This window comes from Erpetoichthys calabaricus, chromosome 2, assembly GCF_900747795.2.
Source record: "Erpetoichthys calabaricus chromosome 2, fErpCal1.3, whole genome shotgun sequence".
Lineage (NCBI taxonomy): Eukaryota > Metazoa > Chordata > Cladistia > Polypteriformes > Polypteridae > Erpetoichthys > Erpetoichthys calabaricus.
The window spans coordinates 163,977,388-164,003,756 of NC_041395.2; the positions used below are offsets into that span (position 1 = coordinate 163,977,388).

Genomic DNA, 26,369 nt, shown 5'->3' on the forward strand with positions numbered 1-26,369 from the left:
GCTCCACTTTACAAGGCCCTTAATTAAATACTGAGGTCACCGCTGTCACAATAAAGAGCTCTGCCACGTGTGAACAGATGCAGAGTTAAATGCTACCCACCGAAGTCTGCGAAACACTTGACTGCTGAGTGACACTTCCAGTGGGGGATGAGGACTGCCTGCCTCCAGAAAGCGTCGCCTGGAAATGACAGAGAGAGAGAGAGATAGAGAAAGAGAGAGTGAAAGAAAAAGAGAACGAAAGGTTAATATCCGTCAGTTAATGTCTTATATTCAGCATAACCCACCTCCTACAGTGGGTGCTGGTGCATGTGTGAAGTTTCACAAGAATAATAAAAAGAGATAACCACTGGTTCACAACAACTGTAAGCCTCCCTGTGGTTTTCAGAGCAAACAAATGCCTGACATCAAATAAAAAAAGGTACGCCTGCATAAGACACCTACAGGAAACAATAAGTTTAGATGTGAACATGGGGGGCGCAAATAAAGATCCCCAGAAGGAGAGTCTACTGAAAATACTATCTTATACACTAGAATCAGTCCTCATCCTAGGTACATTACCACTAACAAACAAGGCCTGTTTGCTACTTACCTGCTGGACCGTGGCTAGGCTCTGTAGCTGGGAGCTGCTCAACTGCTGCTGCTGCTGCTGCAGGGCCGCTGTCTGGAGCATGAGGTGCTGTTGCTGAGCTGCATACATCTGCTGCAGATACTGTGCTGCCATACTAGGTGGGCGATGGATTGCCTGCTGGATGACCTGCAGGAATTTCTACATTTAGTACTGCTGCTGTCATGGATGATGGGACATGTCTATCCAATCTATTACCTGTGATCAGAAACACTTGAACTGTATGTTACATAGAGGCTAAAATGGCAATCAGTATTTGTACTTAGCTACACAACCAAAGAAAGCTCTGCTGTGAAAGAGCATTCTCTCTCAGCACTGTAGGTACTTCTGACATGTCTGACATGAACCACAGACCACTGCAAGCATATCTCCAGGATTTCCTGTTCGTTCTCTCATTTACAAGTGAGAAAGAGCTCTTTTCATTATATGTACTGCCTTCTATACATATTTCAAAATGCTTAAAACAAATGTTAGATAAATTCAAGCACACTTTTGAGCCCTGCATGCTATGCTGTACAATAAAATACAGTATGAAAAACAAAAAAGTATAAAACACAACATTGAAACATAAACAGAAATACATCATATATCCAGTATATGCATTTATGTATGTATAAATCTATATACAGTACATATACAGGGTGATTTAAAGATGTATATATAGTACACTTCCAGGTATCTGAAAGTGCATTAACTTAGAGGTATACTTTAATAATTTACACCAAGTGCTTGACATACATTGTGCGAATTCAAGAAATAAATATTACTACAAAATTCTAAGTGCAGCATCATAGACTTGCTTAAGGTCATGTAACTACTCAAAACTGATATCAAAACCAGCTAAACCTCAGCCCTGTCTAAACATTTACAAGACTTGTTCAAAGATCAAATAAAGCTAACTTTTCAATCAAGGAAAAGATAAAAACAATTAAAACATCCCTCAGTATGCTTTAGAGCAATCATTTCCATCTCTGTATAGTTGAAATTCTGAGAGAGCACGGGGTGCAAGGACAAAGGTTAGAGCCACGGTGAAGATGATCTACTATGTTCTATGTTTCTAAAGGATTCAGAGTCTGTCTTAGTAGAAAAAGAATCAAGCTGAGGCCAATTAAAGTATCAGATTTTACTAGCACACACTTCACATAGCATAATATTTCAAGGAACTTTTGTTATACACAACAGTACAATTCAGGTAGAATGAGTCCCATATAAACAAGACCATACATCTTTTGCATTGCTAAATTAACTCATAGACTGTGTGAAGGAATGTGTGAAGAAAACATACATGAATGCAAGGAGCAGGAGCATGTAAAAATTCCACAGGGCCAGGATTCTAAACCAAAAATCAAAATCTGAAATCAAGAGGTGTAAGGTAAAAACACCACCTGCTGTACCTTTGTGCCATTCCGTGAACTGACCAAAAATATATAAAGCAATCCCTTCTTGAAGGCACACAGTCATATTTCCGTAAATGGAAAAAAGCCATGATGTGGTTTTGGAGTTCAATTTTTCTCCAACTCTTCTTTGACCTCTGAATTAATTATTTGTAAATTTATTTTAGGGTTGCTGATTCCAAGGAATCTACTGATTAGAGTCATTTTTTATTTCCTTGTGTAGTCAATAATGTAAAAAATTATTCACATTCTCCTGCAATGCCATCGTGTTTTCCTTATTGATGTAGGCATTGATAGGATGCAGTTCCTGGAAGTCATACATCATGATGTCACTAGTACGATGCTTTAAAAAGTGGCGTCACACGTTACTGGTCTTCCAAGACTGTATTCTTGAAACAAAAAACTCTTGTGTAATTTCTTATTTTTAGCTTTTGAATTTACTGATTACAACCATTTTTCTGACTTCGGATTATGATCTGTGTCTCATGTTTCTTATCTCTAGCTACAGGTTCCCTTTCAGGTTTAAGAGTATGTGTTCTTAGCTTTGTTTATTTTATTATACTCTTCCTGATTATGATCCCTGTGTGAATACTGACTCTCCATGCCAACTTCTGATTCTATTCGTTCTCAAAACAGCTGTCACCTTACTCAAATAGTACAGAATGAGGACAGGCTTAGGTTTTGCTTTGGCCTTTAAAAGCGTATTTAGTGTTCTGCAGTCTTTCCAATCCCTTACATCCTCACTATGCCCTGCCTTTCTCATTACTCTCATTATCACTGCATCACTGATCTTCAGTTTTATTTGCTTTCAGTGTTTGCTTTCAGAAACCTTAACCCAGCCTTCTTTTATAATATTTTAGTACTATTAGAACTACTTGCATCATTCAATTAACCTCCTGATGACTGAAAACATAATATTTACATATTTTTTCTACACATCTTAAGGCAACATTTTTCTCTCCACAATATTTAAGTATTTCAATTCCTTCTATCAGCACAACATTATTTAACTTTCTGAGTCATCATGTTTTTAATCTTAAAACAGATTGAAACAATTCTCAATATAGATGATGGCCTCTCAAATTGCACTTTTGATGACTAGACATAGTAAGTATTACTTTATATACGCACAGACCCAAAACTCTAAGTATATTAACAGTCAAAATACAAGCAGGAATTGTCACCAAAAATAACTTTCCTCCTAAACAAGAGCACCAAAACCAAAATGACACACCTGAACTCTTAGTGTTGAACCTTTACAGGTCAAAAACCTTTCTCTTTTATTTGTTCCCTTATTCTCCAAGTCTCAAACAAACATTCATCTTCCTCAAATGTAAGACACATTTCAAAAAAAGGTATGATCATACAAATCACACTGAATTACAAAATGGCCTCGGTGTCATCATGGCATAGATGGCCATGATGCTATTCAAAGACGTCATTAGTGTGTAATGCCCAGAGACAGAAATGTAAACAAATCCACAAAATCAATAAAGCAAGTCACTTATAAGCATTAAAAGTAAAATTTCAACACCAAATAGCACGATTGTCATGATTGTGGTTTTTTTATAATAATAATAATAATTCATTACATTTATATAGCGCTTTTCTCAGTACTCAAAGCGCTATCCATGTATATATATATAGAGAGAGATACTGTAAATATATATTAATTGTTTCTTTTAGCTTATCTTGTAGAGCGCTTTGGTTCAGTTTAAGCTGTTATGAATGTGCTTTATAAATAAAACTTGACTTGACTTCATAAACACCTGGATGTCATCTTTGTTTGTTGTACTAAAACCTGATGAAACTTCTGACTTTTCATCACAAGATTCTCCTGACAGATTCTATTCTCAATGTTTGGCAATATTTTTTAAATATTGTGTATTGTTCATTTTGGCACTGCATCCAGGGATTGATTCCTGCCTTGCACCTGATGGTGGTGCAAGACAGTGGAGCACACTAACATCCAAACACTGAATTCACACAATTAAAAAAAAGAACAATTTTTTACTGTTTCATTAGGTAGTCGATATCAAACAGAATTAGGGCTTTTGCCTTTGATTTCTGACTGCTACTTTTGCCTTTTGCTTTGAATTTTGATTTTCCCATAGTTATTTTGGTATTTAATCTTTTCATTTTCGCTGACTTCTCAGCTAAGGTTTCGGTTTTAATATCCTGGTTGATTAAACCTTATGTATTAAGTCCTTTGGAACACTAATTCACACATATGTTGCTGCCTTTTATTTCTTAATTGTTTTACGTTCTCTCTCCTATGGTGCCCATAAACAGCTTGATAATACATCGGAAAAAGGAGTGTGACTCCAGATACTGTTGTATTTATATTGTCTGCAAACAGTACATGTTTCTCTCAAAAGTTTTTGTAGGTGTGCATGTGTGCCTTTATATTTATGCCCATTTCGATAGAAGACATATTTATATATATATACATACAAGTGATTTCAAAACATTTATTTAAAAGAAATCCACAACAGGGGGATAGAGAATGCTTTTATTTCTCCAGTACACTTACCTCACCATCAGGCAATATGCCTTCAAACAAAGTTGCCCTTACTGCATAGCACTCCTTAGAGAAGGTTGTTTCTATGGAGACCTGACTCTGTGTTTTCTCTTGTCTGATGCACGATAAGCACAGGTGTGTGTGAAACTTACCCAAGATGTGTAAGTTGGCTGCAATATCTGTCACCTCATTTTTCACAACGTGTTTGGAGCTGAATCTCATATGTTTGTCAGTTTGGTGTAAACAAGGTTAGGGTTAGGACTGCAAACCTTTCTGCTTTGTCTCTATGCTTGGGGGTCCACACTCAATTTTAGAAATTTAGCCATTTTATTGTTTCCAGTGTTTATTTAAAGCAAGACTAACCTCTCCACAGTAAAAGCAAGTCTGTAAACCTGTGGTTCAGTACTGGAGATCCCTGTGCCTATGGATATTTATCCCAACAAATGACACGATCAGTACATAGTTCTTGCTTTCAACAGATCTTATCATTTAGTCATCTGTCCTTTGTAATGCTCATACTCAAACAAATTCTGAAATATTTGTATTTTTGACAAAACTTTAAATGCATATTTTTGCCATTTTCTTTTTATTTCACAGTTCTATAGAGTTTGCTCCTTTGATGGTATCTAAGTACTGACAACACAGAATGCTAAAGAGGAATGATTACTTTAGTGCCTTATTCATTTGTTTGCTTATTTGTAAGAAATATTTCTTAAAGAGCAGACAAGTTAAAATAGCAGTAAAGTTATTGCCTCCCTTTAGTATTTGTTATTTACAATTTTGTCTGCACTGCTCTTTGCTAATCTTCAGCATTTGGATATAATGCAAAAGAAGTGTAAGAATTTAAAGATGTGGTAAAATACAAATATTTAAGAATTCTTGGAAATATTTGTAGGCTAGATAACTAATCAAAGTGATCTATTAAAAATAAGCATAATGCTCCATGAAATTAGTTGGAATAAAAACCTGCAGCCATGGTGGTCCCCAGGACTGAACTTCAAAACCACTGAAGCATTTGTTGAAAATTTTATTCCATTCCACTGATATTCAAGTTTTTTGTTGAATTTAAAACATATATTATCAATCACATTAGTGACTCGTCATTTTAAGTTCAGTCTTAACATCTATATACTGCCATTTGGTGATGTGATGCGACCAAATCACACATGTACAGTATGTGTCATGATTTTCTACTTTTTTGGTATTATTCTTCCTTGTTGCATTATATTCTTACATTACGCAGTTTCTAATTTCTCATATTTTAACATCATTTTGTCAGGTTTTTACATGGATTTTATGTACAGCTTCAGCAGCTCCCTCCAATAAAAGATGGAGCCACAGAACTCTATGCATTCTAACGTTGGGGTAACAATTTTAAAAACCCCTTTACTCTGACTTGTTTTAAATTTTGACCATCTGCTTTACATTTTCTTAACTTTGACTTTCAGCACTCACTTTAAAAAAGGATTTTTGATCAGTAATATTTCCGGTAACTACTTTGTTTAGCTTTTTTGACTTTTATTTTGTCTTCTGCCCTTTATCTTTCAATCCATTTTTCCTTGTCCTTTTAAGAACAAGAATGCTTTTTTGTCATTATAAACAATAAGTAAGTATTTAATACAGAGTTCTACACTGAAAACACTCCTGAATGTAAACCTGCGAAACCTCCCTAACCTGCTCCAACAATATCAGCTCCAGGATGGCAAAATACCCTAACAGTATAGATAGATAGATAGATAGATAGATAGATAGATAGATAGATAGATAGATAGATAGATAGATAGATAGATAGATAGATAGATAGATAGATAGATAGATAGATAGATAGATAGATAGATAGATAGATAGATAGATAGATAGATAGATAGAGAAGACGTAATTGAGAAGCACAGTATTAACTTTTTTTATATGGTAATATCACTTAGCTGTTTGCCATATTGAAACCAAATACTACTTCTTAATTACATGAATTAACTGGTTAATTGATATAAAACAGTAAATAAATAATTATTAGAGCACCTAAATTTTTGTCCAGGGCATACATTTCAGTCTCAAGATGTAGGCCTTATTAATATCCGATGGATAAATTAAAAAACTAGTGTAGGAGCCAGAACACTTAATTATAGGGAACCCAAAATCTCTAATGACCCACCTACCAATACCAGAGAAGACTCATCAGTTCCATCATTTAAATCAAGGCTGAAAAGTTATTATTTTACAAGTGTAGCATAGCATATGCTTGTTGGGAGTTTGTTGCAGAGGTTGCTTCATATTACTACATTACTATACCTTTTCATTAATTGTAGTATTTGTTTTTGATTTAGCATTGCTAAGTCTTTTCTATTTTTCTTCTTACCTTGGACTAGGAGCTCATATGATGGTTTTAAGACATCTACTATTCTAAGGAAACTGTCATTATTTGCTTAGTAAATGATCCTTTTCAGAATACCACTGACATAGACTTATAACCACCATATATACAGTATACAGTATGTAAATATGTTATTTGTATATATTGCATGACATTCATTTTTCAAAAATAGATTTTATAGTTTTGTGCATGGGGGCACACAAGTAGCACTGTTGCCTCATAACAAGAAGGTCAGAATTCAAGTTCTGGGTGCTCCATCTGTGAAGTTTGCATGTTCTGCCCATATCCAAGTGGGTTTCCTCTTGGTGATCTGGTTTCCTTCCAAAGACATGTTAGGTGGATTGACGATGCTAAACTGGACTTTGATATGAGTGTTTGTTTACTGCAATGGGCTGGCACATTATCCAGGGATTATTCCTGCCTTGTGCTCAATAGTTGCTAGAATAGGCCCCAGCAACCCTGCTCTGGATAAAAATGGATGGATGCTTTTCTGCCTTTAATTTTACATATGTGTGAGTATTGTATAGAATAATGACCTTATATATGGAAGCATTCTTAATAAAAATTTCTTTCTTTCCCCAATAAAAATGCTCTTTTCAGTTTAATGTTACGTGCATGTGCATGGAAAACAGCTTGAAGACTGAGTGGCAATAATTTTCCACTGAGACAGGATGTGGCACTGTATACTAACAACTTTGTTCTTCCCTTTCTTCAGAAATGATGATAGACACCATTCCATCTGACATCCACCTGGACCATTCTCTTCCTCCAAGAATGCCTTAAATTCGGTGGATCCACCATCTTAGTCAGTCTAGCTAAGACGGAAGTCAAAGTGACTCACTTTTCGCATCATAACACATGTTTTCTTTCAATTTATTGCTATAAATTATACAGGGTTGGTCACAAGGTTCCCCAAAACTCTAATCTTGTCCTGTTATTTTTTTCACAGTGACATAGTCTGCAGGATCTCTAGCAGGCAAGAAACGATATCTGAGCCCAAGGATTTAGCATCCATCATCCAGGAACTAAACCTCCAAGCAGGGGAGAAATTGACCCAGCTTGCCGAAGCAGCAGTATGTAACTGAGCTTGTGTTGCTCTCCAGCGGGACCTCCAGAAGGGTCTGTTCCAGGTGTTATTGCCCCTATATCTGGGTGGTGGTATTGAGGCCTACTTATTTCTGTTCGAAAGAACTGCCACAAGTCATCACTGGCAATGTGTGGACTGGGCACACATACTGGTGCAGTTCTTGGGGAGATAGGCACAGTGAGCCTATTATGACCTCGATAAGCAGGAGGCTGATAATTATGATCAACTGAAGGCCAAGCACGGCTACAGCATGGAATTAATCCGGAGCAGCAGGCATGGATGTGTCACAAGTGGACATTCAGCCCAGAGAAGTCAACCCGCTCCCAAGCATTCAATTTGTGTGGCAGAGTTCAGCGATGGCTGAAACCAGAGGTAAACTCAGCAAAACACATTACCTAGATGGTCACATGTGTCCTACTTCTAAATGCACTCCCCAACTACCTTGCCTGGCTAGTCCAGAAACAAGAACACAAGAACTTGGATTTAATTATAGAAGCCCTCAAGCGCCACCAGACCACTTTGCAAATCAAGCATATGGAATAGTCCGCTGATCACCACAAGTCCCATCCTGGACCTGTCACTGATTAGGAGCCCACACAGCACAACACGGAACCGGTGGTGCAACCCAAAGGAGAAATACACAACTCTTATCTGCTGTTATAAGTGTAGGTGGGCAGGACATACCATCCCCAACTGCCCCTGCTTTGGTGAGCCCATGGATTGCAGCTGTGCACGGAGGAGAGGTGTACTGTTTAATTTGCTAATCCCCTGTCTCTTTCTCACAATGAAGTGGTGGTTGTTAACAAGCATAGGGTTTCTGTACTCATTGATTCTGGTAGCAACATTTCTATTGTTACTCATCAATATGTCCTTCCACGACAATGGGAATCTGGAAAACCCATCTAACCTGTATTCACAGGGAGACTCGAAGGTACATGTCCTCTCGTTGTATCATTGCTTATAAAGGTGACACTAAAAGGATCAGGGTGTCTGTTATGCAAAGTCCCTGTTTTCCTGTGATTCTCGGATGTGACTGGTCAGAAAAGAAATGGAATGATATCTACTATCTCTTCTAAAGCACTGAGCCTGGTTATTGATGGTGAAAACCCATCCGAAGTTGTTTTCACACCACACTTGCAGCCAGTGTTTGAGCAGAGTTACATGGCGACTCAGTGAGATGAGACTGACGTCCCAGCACCGCGCACAAACATCTCTACAAAGATGCGAACCATCACGGAGCATTATTCCACACCCTGAAGTCACTACTGGTTCCCTCCCCGCTTTACACTTCCAATTCAGGCACACTCCAACTTCATTTAAAAGGGATCAGTGGAACGATGACTCCCTGAGGTTTGCAAGCTAGAGCACACCCACCTCTTAGACGTTCACTTACGCATCAGATAAACACTGGAGAGAATTAAACTCCAATTCTGTTGGTCAGGGATTAATGAGAATGCCTGTCGCTTTGTGCTTTCTGTCCCAAGTGCCAATTGAGACAGATTCCTCAGAAAGACTGTGCTCTTCTCATCCCTGTCCCACTCATAGACATTCCTTTTGAGTGACTGGGGGTTCATTTTGTAGGGTCCCTTGAAGCCTCTGTCAGAGGACATAAATACTGATGCTCTGTGTAAGAAAGGACAGAGCCGACTATACTTCCTTAGAAGGCTGGCGTCCTTCAACATCTGCAATAAGATGCTGCAGATGTTCTACCAGACGGTTGAGGCGAGCGCCCTCTTCTACGTGGTGGTGTGCTGGGGAGGCAGCATAAAAAAGAGAGACGCCTCACACCTGGACAAACTGGTGAGGAAGGCAGGCTCTATTGTAGGCACGGAGCTGGACAGTTTGACATCCGTGGCAGAGCGACGGCACTGAGCAGGCTCCTGTCAATAATGGAGAATCCACTGCATCCACTAAACAGTATCATCTCCAGTCAGAGGAGCAGCTTCAGCGACAGACTGCTGTCAATTTCCAGCTCCACTGACAGACTGAGAAGATCGTTCATCCCCCACACTATGCGACTCTTCAATTCCACCCGGGGGGAGGGGGGGGGGGGGTAAAACGTTAACATTATTCAAAGTTATTGACTGTCTATATACCTGTATTGTTAACACTCTTTAACTTAATATTTTCTTTATCAGTATGCTGCTGCTGGATTATGTGAATTTCCCCTTGGGATTAATAAAGTATCTATCTATCTATCTATCTATCTATCTATCTATCTATCTATCTATCTATCTATCTATCTATCTATCTATCTATCTATCTATCTATCTATCTATCTATCTATCTATCTATCTATCTTTTAGTCACTCTGGATTACACTATTCATTATCCTGAAGCCATGGCTAACTCTAAAACTAATGCACGGGAATTTGTAGGTGTTTTTGCATGTGCCAGCACTCCTTAAGAAATGCTAATGGACCAAGTGACATCATTCATTTCAGAAACGTTCAAGGAGGTTGCCAAATTACTCCAACTTAAGCATTTAAAAACCTCAGTATACCACTCTCATACTGTTTGATTATCGGTAGGTACTGCAGGCCTCTTCTCTCCCTTTGAAATATTGTATTGTTGACAACCCTGAGGAATATTGGATTTTCTAAAACAAGATTGGGAAGAAGAGGCATTTCCTTCCACTAATATTCTTAAGTATATTATGCAATTACACAATAGATTACCTAAAATTCGGTCCATCCTAAAAAAAACATTGAATGTGTGCAATTAGCTCAGGTTCTGTGTTATTACCATGGCCAGAAGCTCCATCCCAGAGACCGTGTCATGGTCATCCTTCCCAATTTATTGTCTCATTGGCAAGGCCCGTATGAAATTAAGGAGAGTAACGGTTTGGTCGACTATTTGGTAAAACAACCAGGCATGTTGCCAGTTGAGTAGGTCTATCACGTGAACTTGTTGAAGCCCTGGAAGAAAAGGGATCTTGATCCCCACTCAGCTTAACCTTGCTCCTTCTTTGCTCAAAATAACCTTAATTTGAGAGCAAATATGACACCCAACCATCGACGAGAGCTGAAAACAGCCATCTTGTCTGGCCTGGGAGTGGTCGATGAAGTGCTTGGAAGAACCACATTAATTGCACATGACATTGTTACAGAACCCAGGGTTATTGTCAGAGAGCGCCCTTGTCACCTCCCTGAAGCTAAACAAGCAGAAGTGGAACTTGACATCAGATGCAAACTGGACCTTGGTGTGACTGAGGAAAGTTTTAGTTCCTTTTCCAGTCCCATTGTTCTGGTCCCAACTCCGGATGGAAGTTGACACTTTTGCAATGACTTCCATCAAGTTTCCCGATTCGATGCCTATCCAATGCCTTGCATGGACAAACTCCTCGAGCAGCTTGGAAAGGCTCAATATTTGACCACACTGGACATGACAAAAGGGTATTGGACAAATTTCTTTAACGGAATCCACAAAGGAAAAAACCTTGTTCAGTACCCCGAGTGGACGTTGGCAGTACAAGATCCTCCTATTTGGTTTGCACTGGGCCCCAGCGACCTTAAAGCATTTTGTAGATAGAGTGCTATTTCCCCACCAATGCTATAGTGCTGCCTACTTATGATATGGGAGGATAACGTACAGAATGTGCGTGCAGTGCTTCTGGCACTAAGCAAAGCCGGGCTGAAAATATATTCAAAAAAATGTAATTTCAGATTAACTAAGGCTAAATATTTAGGTTATTTAGTGGGCAGAGGTACAGCATGTCCAAAATGTTCTAATATTAAGCCATACTTAAATGGCTCTGTCCAAAAACCTAGAGGCAGGTTCAAGCTTTCCTGGGACTAGCAGGGTACTATCGCTGGCTTGTATCCTGTTTCTCTGACAGGGCAGCGCCTCCAACAGACTTGACAAAGAAATGGGCCCCAAACAAAGTAGTATGGGATAGGAAAGCAGAGGCCACATTCCATGAGTTGAAACAGCCCATCACGTCAATATCTGCCTTAATAACACTTGATTTCTCTTTACCTTTTATCTTACAGACCAACTCTTCAGATACATATGTGAGTGCCGTGCTGAGCCAAAGTGTCGATGGTGTTGAACACCACATAATGTACTTGAGCTACTAGATCAGGAAACCAGGTATGTGACAGTGAAAAGGAAGGTCGTCACAATCAAATGGGCTGTTGACCAGCTGAGCTACTACCTCCAGGTATGCAAATTTACTCTGTTGACAGACTATTCTTTTTTACAGTGGATGTTGCTGCACAAGAAGTCAAATCCTGTGTTGCAAGATGTTTCTCAGACCTTCAGCCTTATCACTTCAAAGTCCTGTATCGTCACGGTTCTCTCCACGCCAACATTGATGTTTTGCCTCACGTCTATGACCTCACAGATTGAGTCACCCGATCCAATGGATCTGCTTAAAAAACAGCTTGAAGGCTTGGATGATGGTAATTCTCCGCCAAGACAGGAGGTGGCACTGTGTATTAATGACCTCTCTTCTTTTCCTCCTGCAGAAAGGATGATTGACACCATTCCATCTGACATCAGTTCTGGGGTTTGCCCACCTGGACTCGCCTCTTCCTTCCAGAATGCCTTAAATTTGGAGAAGGGCCGCTATCCCAGTCAGTCTATGACTTGCTTTTTGCATCATAAAACATGTTTTCTTTCAGTTTATTGCTTAGAATTATATGGGGTTGGCCTTAAGGTGCCCCAAAACTCTAACCTTGTCCTGTTATTTCTTTCACAGTAACCAAGATTTCAAGTGCCAGTGAATGTACCATGAAGAATATCAAATAATAATTCTTTTAACTGTAGTATTTATATATAAGAAGTTCCCATTTAATGATAAGATATATGCCAAAGACTTTTAATCTATCTAGATATTTGGGTACCTTTTTATCTTAGTGTGTTAGATTAGCTATACCAGGGCCAGCACATTGAATAATTCTGCCTAAGGCAAAGTGATTTTTTTTTGCTTTTTAGCCACTGCAGTGATCACCCGCTATATCGCGGTCCAGCTATCGTACCCCCGCTACATTGCAGATTTATTAATATTATTATTATTACTAGGGGGTTCCACCCCCTGCTTGCTACATATTTTATTACATATATGTAAATTGTTACATATGCATTATTTTCATTTTTACTTTAAAACTTTTGTAAAAACAATATTTGTCCTTTATTTCCTGCCCCGGGCATGGTTAAATCTCTTTCTCACGGATCTTATAACACTGCTCATGTTGTGAAGGGGGGGTCTGAACGCATGCTAAAGAGATGCGATCGGTTCAGCTGGTGTCTTGCTGCTGGCCAGCTGTGTGTTGTGCTTGTCACGCTTTGCTTCAATCACTTAAAAGCCTGTACAGCAGCTGTATTTTGCTACTTCGCGTCTCTGCCACTAGCTTACTGAAGGAGGAGGAGGGGGAGGAGGAGGGGGTGTGAGGGCTGAACGCACACTAAGGAGAAGTGCTCGGATCATCTGCTGGCTTGCTGCAGCTGCTTCTGGCAAGATGTGCATTCTGCTTGTCGTTGTTTTAAGAGCTGGGAACAACTGAAGTTTGTCTGCCAAAAGCATTCCAACAATTGCTAAGTTAGATGTCAGTGAACTTGTTTTAAATTGTTTGTAAGTAGGGCGTGACGTGCAAAAGTCACCGTCTCACGGATTTTGCTTCCTAAGGTTGTAATGTCTAGTCTTGCGTGTCGTCAAAGTGTCTCTCCGAGATGATCTGGTCTCAATCGCTTCACTCAACCCCCTCAGAGGAGTGCTATGCTCCTGCCACTTCGCGTTCGGGGGGGAGCTGAATGCACGCTAAGCAGAAGTGGACAGATCAGCTACTGGCTTTGTGCTGCTTCTGCCAAGGTGCCTGTTCTGCTTGTCGCTCTGCGCGTCGATCATTTAAAAGACTGTACAGCAGCTGTTCTTCTGTCTCACTGCCTTGTCTTGCATGACGTTAAAATGTCTCTCACGAGATGTCAAATTGTCTTCTGAGAAAATCAAGCCTTGTCTCCCTGGTCTTCCTGCCAAGATTTTTGTTTATAATAGAGAGATGTTACTCACATCCTTAGCTCAACATCCACATATCATATGTGTTTACAAAGTGTGTTTTAATAAGTTTACATGTCTTTAAAGCGTGTGGGAGGGGTATTTTAAGGCTTAAACTATTTCAAAAAATGTTTATTTATATGGTCTTTCTATATCGCAGATTTTCACTTATCGCTGATGGGTCTGGAACGTAACTTCCGCGAAAGGCGGGGGATCACTGTAATCCAAGATTTATCTTTACTTAAGCATGAAACAATACTCTTAATTCACATATATTACATATTGCTATACAGGCTTCATGATTCAGTGCGTTCTCTGAACAATGGACAAAAAAATAAACAAATATTTTACTTTTGGAAAAAAAATCTAAAATAAAAGAAGATTAGCTTTAAAACAATAAAATGCAAATATGCACTAAAAACAATTCAAATATTTAATGTGTAACTCGCCCCCCACATTTGTCTAACCATCTTTGTTTCAAACTTGTGATACTTTTTAACAGACATCAGCTCTGACTGACACCTTAAACAGATTCCAAAAATTAACAAAATGTTACAAAAATATATAATCAGAATATGTACTATGTGACATGCATGTGCACCTACCTGTCATAAAGATAGAGAGGAGGAAGGCAAAAATTATAGGCTACAACATGTAGATAGTAATCCTGCAATAATAATCAAAATAATCATCCTCAAATTGGTGTAGAACATGAGAAACAGACATGACAAAGTCAAATTATACAGGACTGCAACTGTAGAATGTAAAGGCACTGCTAAAGTTGAATTTAATTTAAAATATAAGCATCTCTCAAATGAGCTTACATTAAAAGTTGCATCAGCAGCATCAATGACTTGATAATTGTACTCTTCATATTCGCTCCTGCTCCTGCTATGCTAAAAATATTCTCCATAGCTAGAAAAACTGATGTAATGTATTCATTGGATAATAACACTGCAGTACTTGCATACTTTAATGATGATGGGGTAAAAAGGAATCATGGGTAAATGTAAAAAATAATCATTATGCTTTAATTTCATTTAATTTTCAATGATATTAAGCTATTATGTTTAGTTTGAAGGCCTAAATATATTTACATGGTTACAGTTTATGGGTCAGCAATGTTAAAAATAAAATAAAATAAAAAGTTAGGTACTATCACCATTATCGTAAGCCACCTTGCACGCTGGCATGTTAAATACAAAGCTACCCAACAATACTATTATGTGTATTGGCATCAGTTTAATGTAAATTTTTTCACTTGTAACAAAAATTCTATACTTTTTACAGAAATGTGAAATACAAAAATCAATTTCTGCATGTTTTACAAAATGTCACACCTCAAAAATGTAATTTTCTGAGACACATTCGGCAGTAATGATTCCATTGAAACCATCTTTGAGCACTGGCCATTATGTGCTGACCAGTTCATAGACATCCAGGCCTGCAAAAAATTTAAAGCTAGTATGTAGCTGCTATTCAGGTAGCATCTGTCTCATGAATTATTTTTTATTAATTTTACAGAATCACAATAGTTATCAAGAAAATTGTATGTCAATGCTATGGACTGGCATGTGACTTTGAAATGCACATGTTTTGATTTTCGGATGCTGGCAATGTGCCAAGGTGCTGTGAACTACGTTATGCCAAACTTAAAATTTTTAATATATTTTATCACCATTTTTAGAAGGAGTACATTAATAAGTTACTGCATGTGTGATAATTCTTAAGGTTCCTACCAACTTTTTTGTATTGTTTGAAAACAAGAAAAACGGTTACATAAAAATGTTGCCCTGACTAAAGTTCCATCTGAGTCAACCACCTTGTTGCTTCACCCCATGCATCAGTCCTGAGATATTCTAATCTCTTTTTGTCAATTGGAGTAAATTGTGAGTTTTATAGTTGTGCTATGTAAATTATCCAAGCCTTCATAAACACAAGCTTTTCCATATTTTTTCAGTCTTATTGTAGTGAACTGTGGTGTTCATATGCCAAGTCCCTCAAACCTACTGTAAAACAATGTCCACTGGAAACATCACAGTGGAGACCTCAGCTGTTATTTAAAGGAAAGTTCCTGGACAGTTTTCCAGATATTTCTCTACATATACCGTGGATTCAGAAAGTATTCAGACACCATCATTTTCTACAAACGTTGCTGTAGATTTAATTTGAAATGGACACATTTGGCATTTTTGCCCATCAATCTACACTTAATAACCCATAATGAAAATGTGAAACCATATTTTTAGAAAGGTCTTCAAATTTAAGAAAAATCAAAAACTGAAATCTCTTTGCTGTACTTAGCTGTAGTATTCCAAACTGAGGTGCATCCTCTTTGCTTTAATTATCCTTCAGATGTGTTCAGAACATGACTAGAGTCCACCTGTGGCAAATGAAACTGATTGGACATAGTTAAAATGGCACACACTTCTATATATAAGGTCCCACAATTTACGCTGCATGTCAGGAAAAGAACAAGTCATGAAGTTCAAGATCTCTGTAGACCTCCACAATAAAGTTGTGGGGAAGCATAAATTAGGACAAGGGTGTAAAACCATTTGTAAAGTTTTGAGCATGCCTAGGAGCACTGTGGCCTCAATAATTCTGAAATGGATCAAGTTTCAAACCACCAGGACTCTTCCTACAAATGGGCATCTGTCCAAACTCATTAACAGGGCAAGAAGGGCACTGGTCAGGAGCAGGACCAAGAACCCAATGGTCACTATAACAGATATTCAGAATCCCTCTGCTGAGATGGGAGATTCTTTCAGAAGGATGGTCACCTTAGCAGTACTCCATTAATCGTTTGTTCATGGTAGATTGTCTAGATGGAAGATACACTTGCTAAACAGCAATTAAAAGGACTCAGGAGGCATGAAAAAAAGGATTATTTGGTCCAGTGAAAGAATAATTGAACTCTCAGCAGAAGTCCAAGTAGTATGTCTGGTGAAGTCCAGGTATTACCCATTACCTGCCTAAGACTAGACCTATAGCAAAACATGGTGGCACCATCATGTTATAAAGGTGCTTCTCAGTTGCAGGAACAAGGAGGCTAGTCAGAATAGAGTGGAGAATGAATTCAGCAAACTATAGAGAACTTCTTGAAGAAATCCTGCTCCAGAGTAAACAAGATACCAGACTGGGGCAACGGTTCACTTATCAGCATGACAAGGACCAAAAGCATACCAGAAGCCAAAACAACACTGGTGTGGCTTTGGGACAAGTCATTGAGCAACCTAGCCAAAGCTCAGACCAAATCACATAGAACATTAGCAGAGAGACCAGAAGATGGCAAGGTACAGATGCTTTCAATACAATCTAACAGATCTTGAAAGGATCTGCTTGGAAGAATGGGATAACCTGCCCTAATCTAGGTGTGAAAAGCTTGTAGAGACTTACCCAAGAAGACACAAAGCTGTAATTGCTGCTGAAGGAGCTTCTACAAAGTACTGAATTACAGGTCTGTTTATTTATATGAATGAAATTCTCATTCATTTTAATAAATATGAAAAACTTTCTGAAAACATGTATTCAATTTTTCATTATGGGAAACTGAGAATACACTGATAGGGAAATATGATACATTTATACATTAAAAATTAAATCTAAAACACAATAAAGTTTGCAGAAAGTGAAGGGGCCTGATAAATTTCTGAATCCACTATAACAATATAGTTATTTTATAGCATGTGATGTTAGTCCATTAAAGGAATGTTATGTATACATGTACACTGCTTTACACTGATGCAATTTAGACTAATATTCTCAAACAATACATGTAAAAGGTTTTTTGTGAGTTATTTGTTTAGTCAGAATCTCTCCTTCTATTACTGTGACCTAGACGAAAATAAATCACATACTAGGTGAAATTATTGCAGGAAAACAGATTAATTCTAAAGGGTTCAGAAACATGTTATCTGCAGTATTTAACACAAATTGCTTGGCCTTTCTAAACACTCACATGACCATATACAGAATGCACACAATACTCTTCTCTGTTGTACCTGAACAGCCTGTCTTTCAGATGAACCACTGTAAAGAGGCACTGGGGGCGCCTGTGTCCGGGATGGGGTGCTTGTGCCACTTGTGCCAGATGGGGCACTAGATCTTGCCTCATTGTCCATTGCTCTGAGTTGATTTTCAGCAATGTCTTCCTTTTGGGCTGAACCCAGCTGTGAAAAAGGGAAAGGAGCACAATAAAACAAGAAGAACACAAGTCAAGGCTACATGCATTTCATGTGGTTTGGAAAAAGCACTTCTTCTTGTAGCATGCCTTCCGCGATACATACAGTAGATATGCTGCATCTGACTATTAATAATATTTCCACAATAAGGAAAATAATAAGAACCATTTTTATACAAGTTGGATTCATCAAGTAATTGATACTGTTTTCCATTTTGCATCCATATGCAGTGTTAGAAAGATTTTGCGACTATTTCTTGCAGCCAAGTAAGCATGATATTTAGAAATTACTACATCTGCTAGAGTTTGGAAAGCTGAGCAGGAGTGTCGCAATTAGACAAAGGAAATTTCAGAGAAATCATCAGATGAGTACTGCCTTGGGTTATTTTTTGATGTGAAATTAATTTTATTGTAGCTTGTCATAATAAACGCCAAGGTTTATCTCACTTTAGTAAGCAGTTCAAATGGACAAAAAACTGGTGGATGATGAATGACAGAGGAGCTATACAGTACATACTTACTATATAGGCTGCACACTCAGTCTGACATTTACTTTAGGCTGCCCCAAAACACACATACCACTAAGGTCAAACATAAGGTACAAAACATCTTACTAATTTCTTAAATGACACCCCCATGACTATGACTCTGCTCAACCTTGTTTATGTCCTCTCTAGTGGTGGGAATCTGACCCATAAACCAGTCACAGTTTACTTTCCAGAACTAAGTTTTATTCCTGGCTTCTCATTTGAACATCTTTAAGATAGACAGATAGATAGATAGATACTTTATTAATCCCAAGGGGAAATTCACACATTAATGTGACAGTTTCACTTGATGAATGGGTTATAATAAAAATAACAGCTTATTACACTCTGCATTGGCTTTCTATTTCTATTTTAGAAAAGAAATGCATTGAATGATGAAACTTCAGATTAAATTTCTTTTATGCTTACCTGGAAAACCTTTTATTTCAGCAATGACCTAATGCAACCTGAAGTCATGCAAGGCAGCAGCACATCAGAGCACCATTTATTAGCACAACATTAAACAATAGCTTCCCTCTGCAGGGGAGATATTTTTGCCTTTCATTTCACAAGGACACTCCAGTTCATTTGCTCAGGCTTTGTCTGTAGCTGAACTGTCACGCTTGTCATAGCCGTATAACAAAGCATCATTCAGTGAGACACAAAAGCAATACTGTGAAAGGGGAAAGACGCCATTCCTGCAGATGAAGAGTAACAGCATCACTTCTGAATAATACAGAATTCTTAATGAATGCAGGTTTGTGAAGTACACAGACACTTTATGAACACTGGTCTGACAGAACATGGGCAGAAAGAAGGCTCTCATTGTGCCACCTGGTGGAAAAATATCACACAATTTGCAGATATTAGAAAGGAAGGAAACCAATTGCTTTAGAAACAATTTCTAAATTGTAATATTCAAGTAAATACTGTTACATGTACAGGGGACAAATAATTTTTTTTTATATAATTTTATTAATTTTATTGTAATCATTTATACAAATCGATCAATTTTTACAAAAAATAGGATTGAAAAACAAGTCGACCCCCACCCCTGAGAGAGAGAGCATGGCCAACGGGGTAAAACTTAAGGCTTGTAAACATACCTAAATAGATGAGTTTAATAGGCCAGTAGAGATGAATGGAGAAGAAAAAGAAATGCGGAGATAATTGCTTCCTCGGTGCTTTAAGAGCTTATTCTAAAATTTTATTGATTATATCCTGCCAGGTTTTAAAAAAATTCTGTACAGATCCTCTAACTGAATATTTGATTTTTTCAAATTTCAAATAGTATAAAACATCACTTACCCACTGACTTAAACGAGGAGAGTTAGGATTCTTCCAGTTCAGCAAAATACAAAATAAATAAATAACAAATAAATTCTTAGTTGCTTGTCTAAACAATGTGTAATAAGTCACCATATTCTCTGCTATAATCAGCGAGTATTACTATTCAAACATTGACCATTCTGTGAAACCATCTAATTCTTCCGTTTCAAAATCTGTTTAATTTTAAAAGTAAGGCACTTATCCTCTAGTTGAATATGTCTGATTATAACACCGAGACAATATGTGCATCAAGATTACTCGTTCATCCATATCCATCCCTTACTTATGCCATTACAGGGTGATAAAAAGCAAAAGTCTGTACCAGAAGCACTGAATGCAAGATAGGAACCAAATCGGGGCAAGACACCAGTCCATTGCAGGGCATACTCATGTACAGATCTGGATAATTTAGAGGTAAAGCAAAATCTAACATGTACGAGGAAACCAGGGTACCCAAAAAGAAATCACAACAAAAACAGAGATAGCATGGCAAAGTTCACTGAGCAGCACAAACCTCCACACCATTACGCTATTCAAATTAATCTTGTGCGAAGTACAACGTTAAGACATGCTGCAAATTAATAAGAACAGTACTTTAGCAAGGGCACAGATCATCTGAACTGAAATCAACAGTAAAAAAGTGCAAAAAAAAGTTTTCTTGCAGAAGGGCCGGCAGCAATTTTATCGCTTGTGTCAAATTCCAATGTATTAACCTGTCTTCTATCCATTCTAAAAAATGTATACAGCCAAGTTTCCCAGTTGGACTGAAAAAATACATGAATGAATGAATGGATTACCTTGTTCTATTATTTTTCCAACCCATTTAACCCTGCGCCTTGGGAACCAAAATCTATTCCAGGTAATATTTGGCACAAGGCAGGAATCAAACCTAACCAGGCATTAGTTAATCACAGTGCATAGCGGATAACCTGAGTATATTCATTTTAAACAACACATGGATTTATGATATTTGCATACCAAAAACAAATTACTGACTGAAAAACTCATTTTACTTTTTCTGTGACAAGTGGACACACTCCAGACACAGTCTTCTTCCCACTCTCCAGGAAGCTATGCTTTCCTTTAGTATATATTATATCCCCTAAATGGCATTTTGACACTTTGTGTATTTTTTTTGCCTTGTAATATTATTCACAATTGATCTGTGAAGCCCTTTGAGACATTACTCATAATAAAGAGCTCTTGCTTGAAAAAAAATGCTAATTATTTGATTAGTTGGTTGGTTGATTCTTTGACTAATTATTTGACTGACTGGTCGATTTTAAATTATTTGCATATGGGCAACTTCTAATCATACTGCAATTTGTCTTTTACTGTAAATGAAGAAGTATGTAGTCTGCAGCTGCTCACTTAAGGGATTAATTATAACAAGACCATGTACCCATCAATTAGCCTATTAATCTTTAATTTCTACAATGACTTAGACATCAGCATTATTAAACTTCAATTAATAATAATATAATACAAGACAGTAAAGATATGCTTTGATGTCACCAAGCAGACTGATGTTTAGTAATGACACAACCACAGCATAAATGTTATATCAAATTTGATTTTCATTGTCACTGATTACTTGAACTCAACATTTTGCTTTGAGTAGTTTAGCTTCAATTTATATTCACCTCAAGCATATGGTGCCCAGTGATGGGATGGCTCCCCACTGAGTATTAGACCCTGCTTTGCAGTCAGTATTTTCAGAACAAGAATTAACTCTCTGCAACACTGAACTGGGCATTCAGGTTAGGGATGGATAGATGGATGGAAGGGTAAGGTATGTGAAGGATATGTAAAATGTACATTTTGCTGGCGGTGCTTGATTAGTTTGGAAATTTAATGTGGAATCATTACTAGTGCTCAAATGTTTTTCCTCAAGATTTGTCACATCAATAAACTGTTAAGCTGCATTTCTAAAACTTTCCTCATTGTCCCTGTATTCTATTATTTACTTTTGATTTTATGAAAAATGTCTCACAAATGACAAGAGAATTGTTTATAAATGGAAATTAAGTGACTCATTTGACTGATTCATTTGAACTGCCTTTTTTATTTTTTGGGTGTTGCTGTGGATGGCTCTGATTGTGCCTATACACATTTTTCAGGTCTTGAATATGTTTTGTAGATATAAATTTTCTCTCTTATTTGAAACATGAATGGGCTGCCATGTGACTTACAGTTCAATTTCCTAACCTGTAGGGTATCTGAGGAAACAGTCACTGGCAAAACATAAAATTTTCTGATGGATGGTAGATTGGTGCTGCTGAAATACAACTGGGTCATAAATGTGATTCCCAGTCTGGTGATTCTGGGTGAAGTTATTCTGTTTGCCCTGTGACAATTTGAGTTTTCTCCAAACACATTGGTTTCTCCCAACCTCCTTTTACTTTTTGGTCACTCTACATTGGCTCATCTCGTTTGTGTGTTGATGTATGTAAGACAGGCTGGAGTTCCAGTCACACTTTTTTTGGATGGTACTATCGGGAATGGTTCCTGCTCCACACAAAACTCTCATAGATGAAGGTAATCCAAAAAATGCTTTTGGATATAGACAAGTGGACTGCAAGGCTGATCCTTGTATCTGCTGGTTTGTATTTAAATTTCATAATCTAACACTCACTTGTGCTTTCAGGATTTTTTTTTATAAGTTGGTCTTTATCTCTTTTATCCAGTACTCAGACATTGCCTTGGGGCATTTGCTTTTTATAAGCAATTCAGAAAGATTTGTATTTTTGCCATAGCTTTCAATACATGCAAACCTCTTTTTAATTTCCTTTAAATTCATTACTTCTGCATTTTGCTTCCTAAATTCTACACAAATAGTGACAATCGGTACAGTGCAGAAAAAGATACAAATAACAATGAATGCTAAAAAGGAGCTTTTACTTCAGCATCATTTCCACTTGGGTGCTCATTAGTAAATAATGTCATAAGCAACCAAAACATTGTAAAATAAATTAAAAAAATAAGATTTACATCTATAAAACATTAACACTACATTTTAAAATCCTGTAAAGTTGGACTGACACAATGAAGGCAAATTCTGAATAATAACAGTATGTTAAATTAAGATGAAAGTCCAGATAAAAGTAAGTAATAAACAGAATGAAAATTTGGAACCACATTGGCTACTCTGCATTGACACTGGGAACCCTTTTACTCAAGGGATTTCAACCCTGGTTTCCGGGAAACTCTGTGTTTCTTGGTTTTAGCTCCAGACAATTATTTAATTAAGGTGAATTTCTGACTTTAAATTCACTTTATTATTAATGATGCACATGTAACCAACTACAGTTGCACTTCCTTAATTCAACATTTAATCAATTAATTTAATCTGCAATGCTTAAACACAGACCATGGCAAAACATTTTCCTTACTCTGATAAACAGGAACCTAAACAATGTGTTTAAACAGAGTCCTGGTCGCTTGAAAGAGGCTTAATATGAGGGATTGTTCAGTGTCTTTAAGCTTTTAATGAAGTCTTGTACACTATTGTACCGTTTTACACTTAGCAATACCCTAAACAAATCTTCATCTCCTCTTCTGTACAGATAGGTTAAAGGATGAATACACACTGGTACAACTGACAACAATAGGTTGAGGAGTTAACAGATAAAAGAGCAAAAGGTCAGTAGTTGATAAGCATGTAGTTAAAATACCAACAGTGGGATTAAAAATTAAACACATTAAAACAACCAAATTGGTATGCAAAAATCAGTAGAATAACACAGCAAGAGTCAACAAATAGACAAATACTAATACTAGAAAATTAATGAAAACCATGAAAAACTCAAGTTGACGAGTTAAGAGGCAAAATTTGAATGACAGTAAGATAACTGTGGTTTCCAAGCAACTGAATTTGAGAGAAATGACCACAGAAAACTCCATGGGGTAGGCCAAAGGGTGTGTTCAAGGGTATGCCATGATGACAGACACAGGACATGTAATATCAAACACCACAGCTCTAAAAGACCAGAGGCTGATCCTGTGAATGTTCTGAAGAATTGTTCATCATTTATCACAAGTACTGCAAGAGTATAATCAACCTCATCAAATGGTTTAAATAGGCAAATCAAGATCATGGCTATCAGAAGAACAACAAATATCAACAGCTAAAACCTGAAAACAAAATATTTTCACTTTTTTTTTTTCAATACCACTGTTTTCATTTATCGATTTCATTCAGGCTTCAAACTAAATATTTGTTAGAAACCTTGCAAAACATTCATAAAAGTGGAGAGTATATGTTTTTGTCCATATTGATTTTAAGAGAGGCTACCATACTTAAGCAATTACTCCAGCATTTGATTTGCTACTGCATTGTGTGGCCTACTTGAGTTCTACATCATGCTTTCAGCGGACATTGATGGTGATACTCTCACAATCTGCCAGAGTTTTACAAATAATAATGACATACCAGGATAGCCATCAGCTTCCCACATCCCTGACCTGGATAAGGAGATAGATGAATTGACTAATGATATAATGGGGCATCTGAATGGTTTTGATACTGTACATATAAATAAAAAAAGTGTGGATTAAATCTTCCATCTTAGAGGATTAAGATAATGGGAAATTAAATAAACAGATAAATCGTTATGACAAGGATGATCAGGAGGTAAAAATGGAGATACCTTTACATAAATCACAAGAGCAGTAAGTATGTTTAATATGTTAAACACATTAGAGCACTGCAAGCATTGGATACCGTAAATAAATCTCAAGAGAAGGTAGTAAAGTAGACTATATGCACCAAAAGATTTGCAGTATAACAAGCATCATATTAGACTGATTTTTTACAATATAACTGTGAATAACTCACTATTAAAATACAATGTAATGTCTCCAGATTTTCACATTTATTCTCTACAGTATAACCATACCCTCAAATGAAGCTTTATGTCACTACACATCAAGAAATATTTGGTAACTTGTACAGCAAATGTTTGTAAGTGTCTTAATATTTTTTCCCCATTTTAAGTAGACTAATCCTAAGTGGTTTAAATGAAAAAACAAGCAGTTCATACCACAAAAAAGCCTCTACAGATGATGCAGCATGTTTCTATTTAAATTAAAACAGATTTAAATATAAAATTTAAAATGCATAAGATTAAATAATGAGTTCTGAATATTTTTTGAAGATTCACATTTTTAAAAACCCTGCTTTGGAATTTTAATGACGTTTAAACATTTCACATAATATGAAACTTTTGTATTTTTGACCATGGTACGGTGCAGGGAAGGACAGAAATAATTTTGTATTAGTCACAAAATACTGTATTTTCATGTATTTATTGATCTTTGATCTGAACGTCCATATGACTATGACTTACATATTTAGAGAGCATAGTATTTATATCATATTTTTTTGTAAAGCATATTTTCTCTGTGTCTGTGTGGATGTTCATCTGGGTAGTCAAAATATATCCATGCTAGGAAAATTAGCATTGTGTGAGTGTGAGAGTACCCTACAATGGACTGACTCCCTATCCAGGGCCGGTTCGTAACTTGCACCCAGTCCTGCCCAGATGGGCTCTGAGCTCTGTGACCCTGAACTGGATTAAGAAGGTCTATGAATGTTATCATAGGCTATATTATTAATTGCTGAAATTAATTATTTCAAAGGCTGCTTTAACTGGTATCATTCAAACCATGACATCAATAATTTTCTGCCTTTATTAAAAAGACATTTGCTCTTCTGCCAAATGTGTCTCACCTAGATTCAAATGTATTTTTGTGAAATAATTTGCAAAAAGTGTTCTATTCACTTAATATTACATTTAAATACAGTTCAAGTTTAACATTTCTTAAAAATTACTTCATTATTTTTTGCACTTTGACAGATGATTTCTTTTATGCCGAAAGCCCTGAAGTAAGCAACAATTTTAGGATTCATTGCCTTTAAAACCCATTCAGAGAATATGTACTGTTATTCTACAATACCACCATATATTCACATCACTGATTCCAAAAACCATCAGCTTGAAAGATGTCAAAAGAGAAATATTGCTTGTATAACTTCAGTTTAGCTATAGGTGGGTAGTATGGCCTAGCAACTCAGGAACTGGACTGTAAATCACAATGCTGCCCATTTAATCTCCACACCAATTTCACTTTGAAAGTCACTAAATCTGTTGTGTGCACCAGTTTTAAAATGTATATGTAAACAACTGACCATAGCTCTGTTCTTGTAAATTATCTTGGGATGGTGTTACTTACAGAAAGGTTTTATATTAAATAATATTTGCTGTTTTCTGGCTTGACTACAGTGCATTTATTCCTTTTTAGGAAAACACACTGAAAACAAAATGTTAGTACAAAG

At 37.0% G+C, this 26,369-nt stretch overlaps 1 protein-coding gene across 8 annotated transcripts in view; it reads right to left on the reverse strand.

Moving 5' to 3' along the window:
- The window catches only part of phc3 (polyhomeotic homolog 3 (Drosophila)), a 95,060-nt gene that overhangs the window by 62,388 nt on the left and 6,303 nt on the right, over window positions 1–26,369 (reverse strand). For all 8 annotated transcript variants that reach the window (XR_007934127.1, XR_007934126.1, XR_007934128.1 and 5 more), the window contains exons 2-4: window positions 17,998–18,165; window positions 590–754; window positions 101–178 (exon numbers count right to left, since the gene is read on the reverse strand). Coding sequence is in view for 5 of the 8 variants with exons in the window: in XM_051922879.1 (XP_051778839.1) it covers window positions 101–178; window positions 590–754; window positions 17,998–18,117 (363 nt within the window). In the remaining 3 variants the exon portion in view is untranslated. The remainder of the gene's footprint in view (window positions 1–100; window positions 179–589; window positions 755–17,997; window positions 18,166–26,369) is intronic.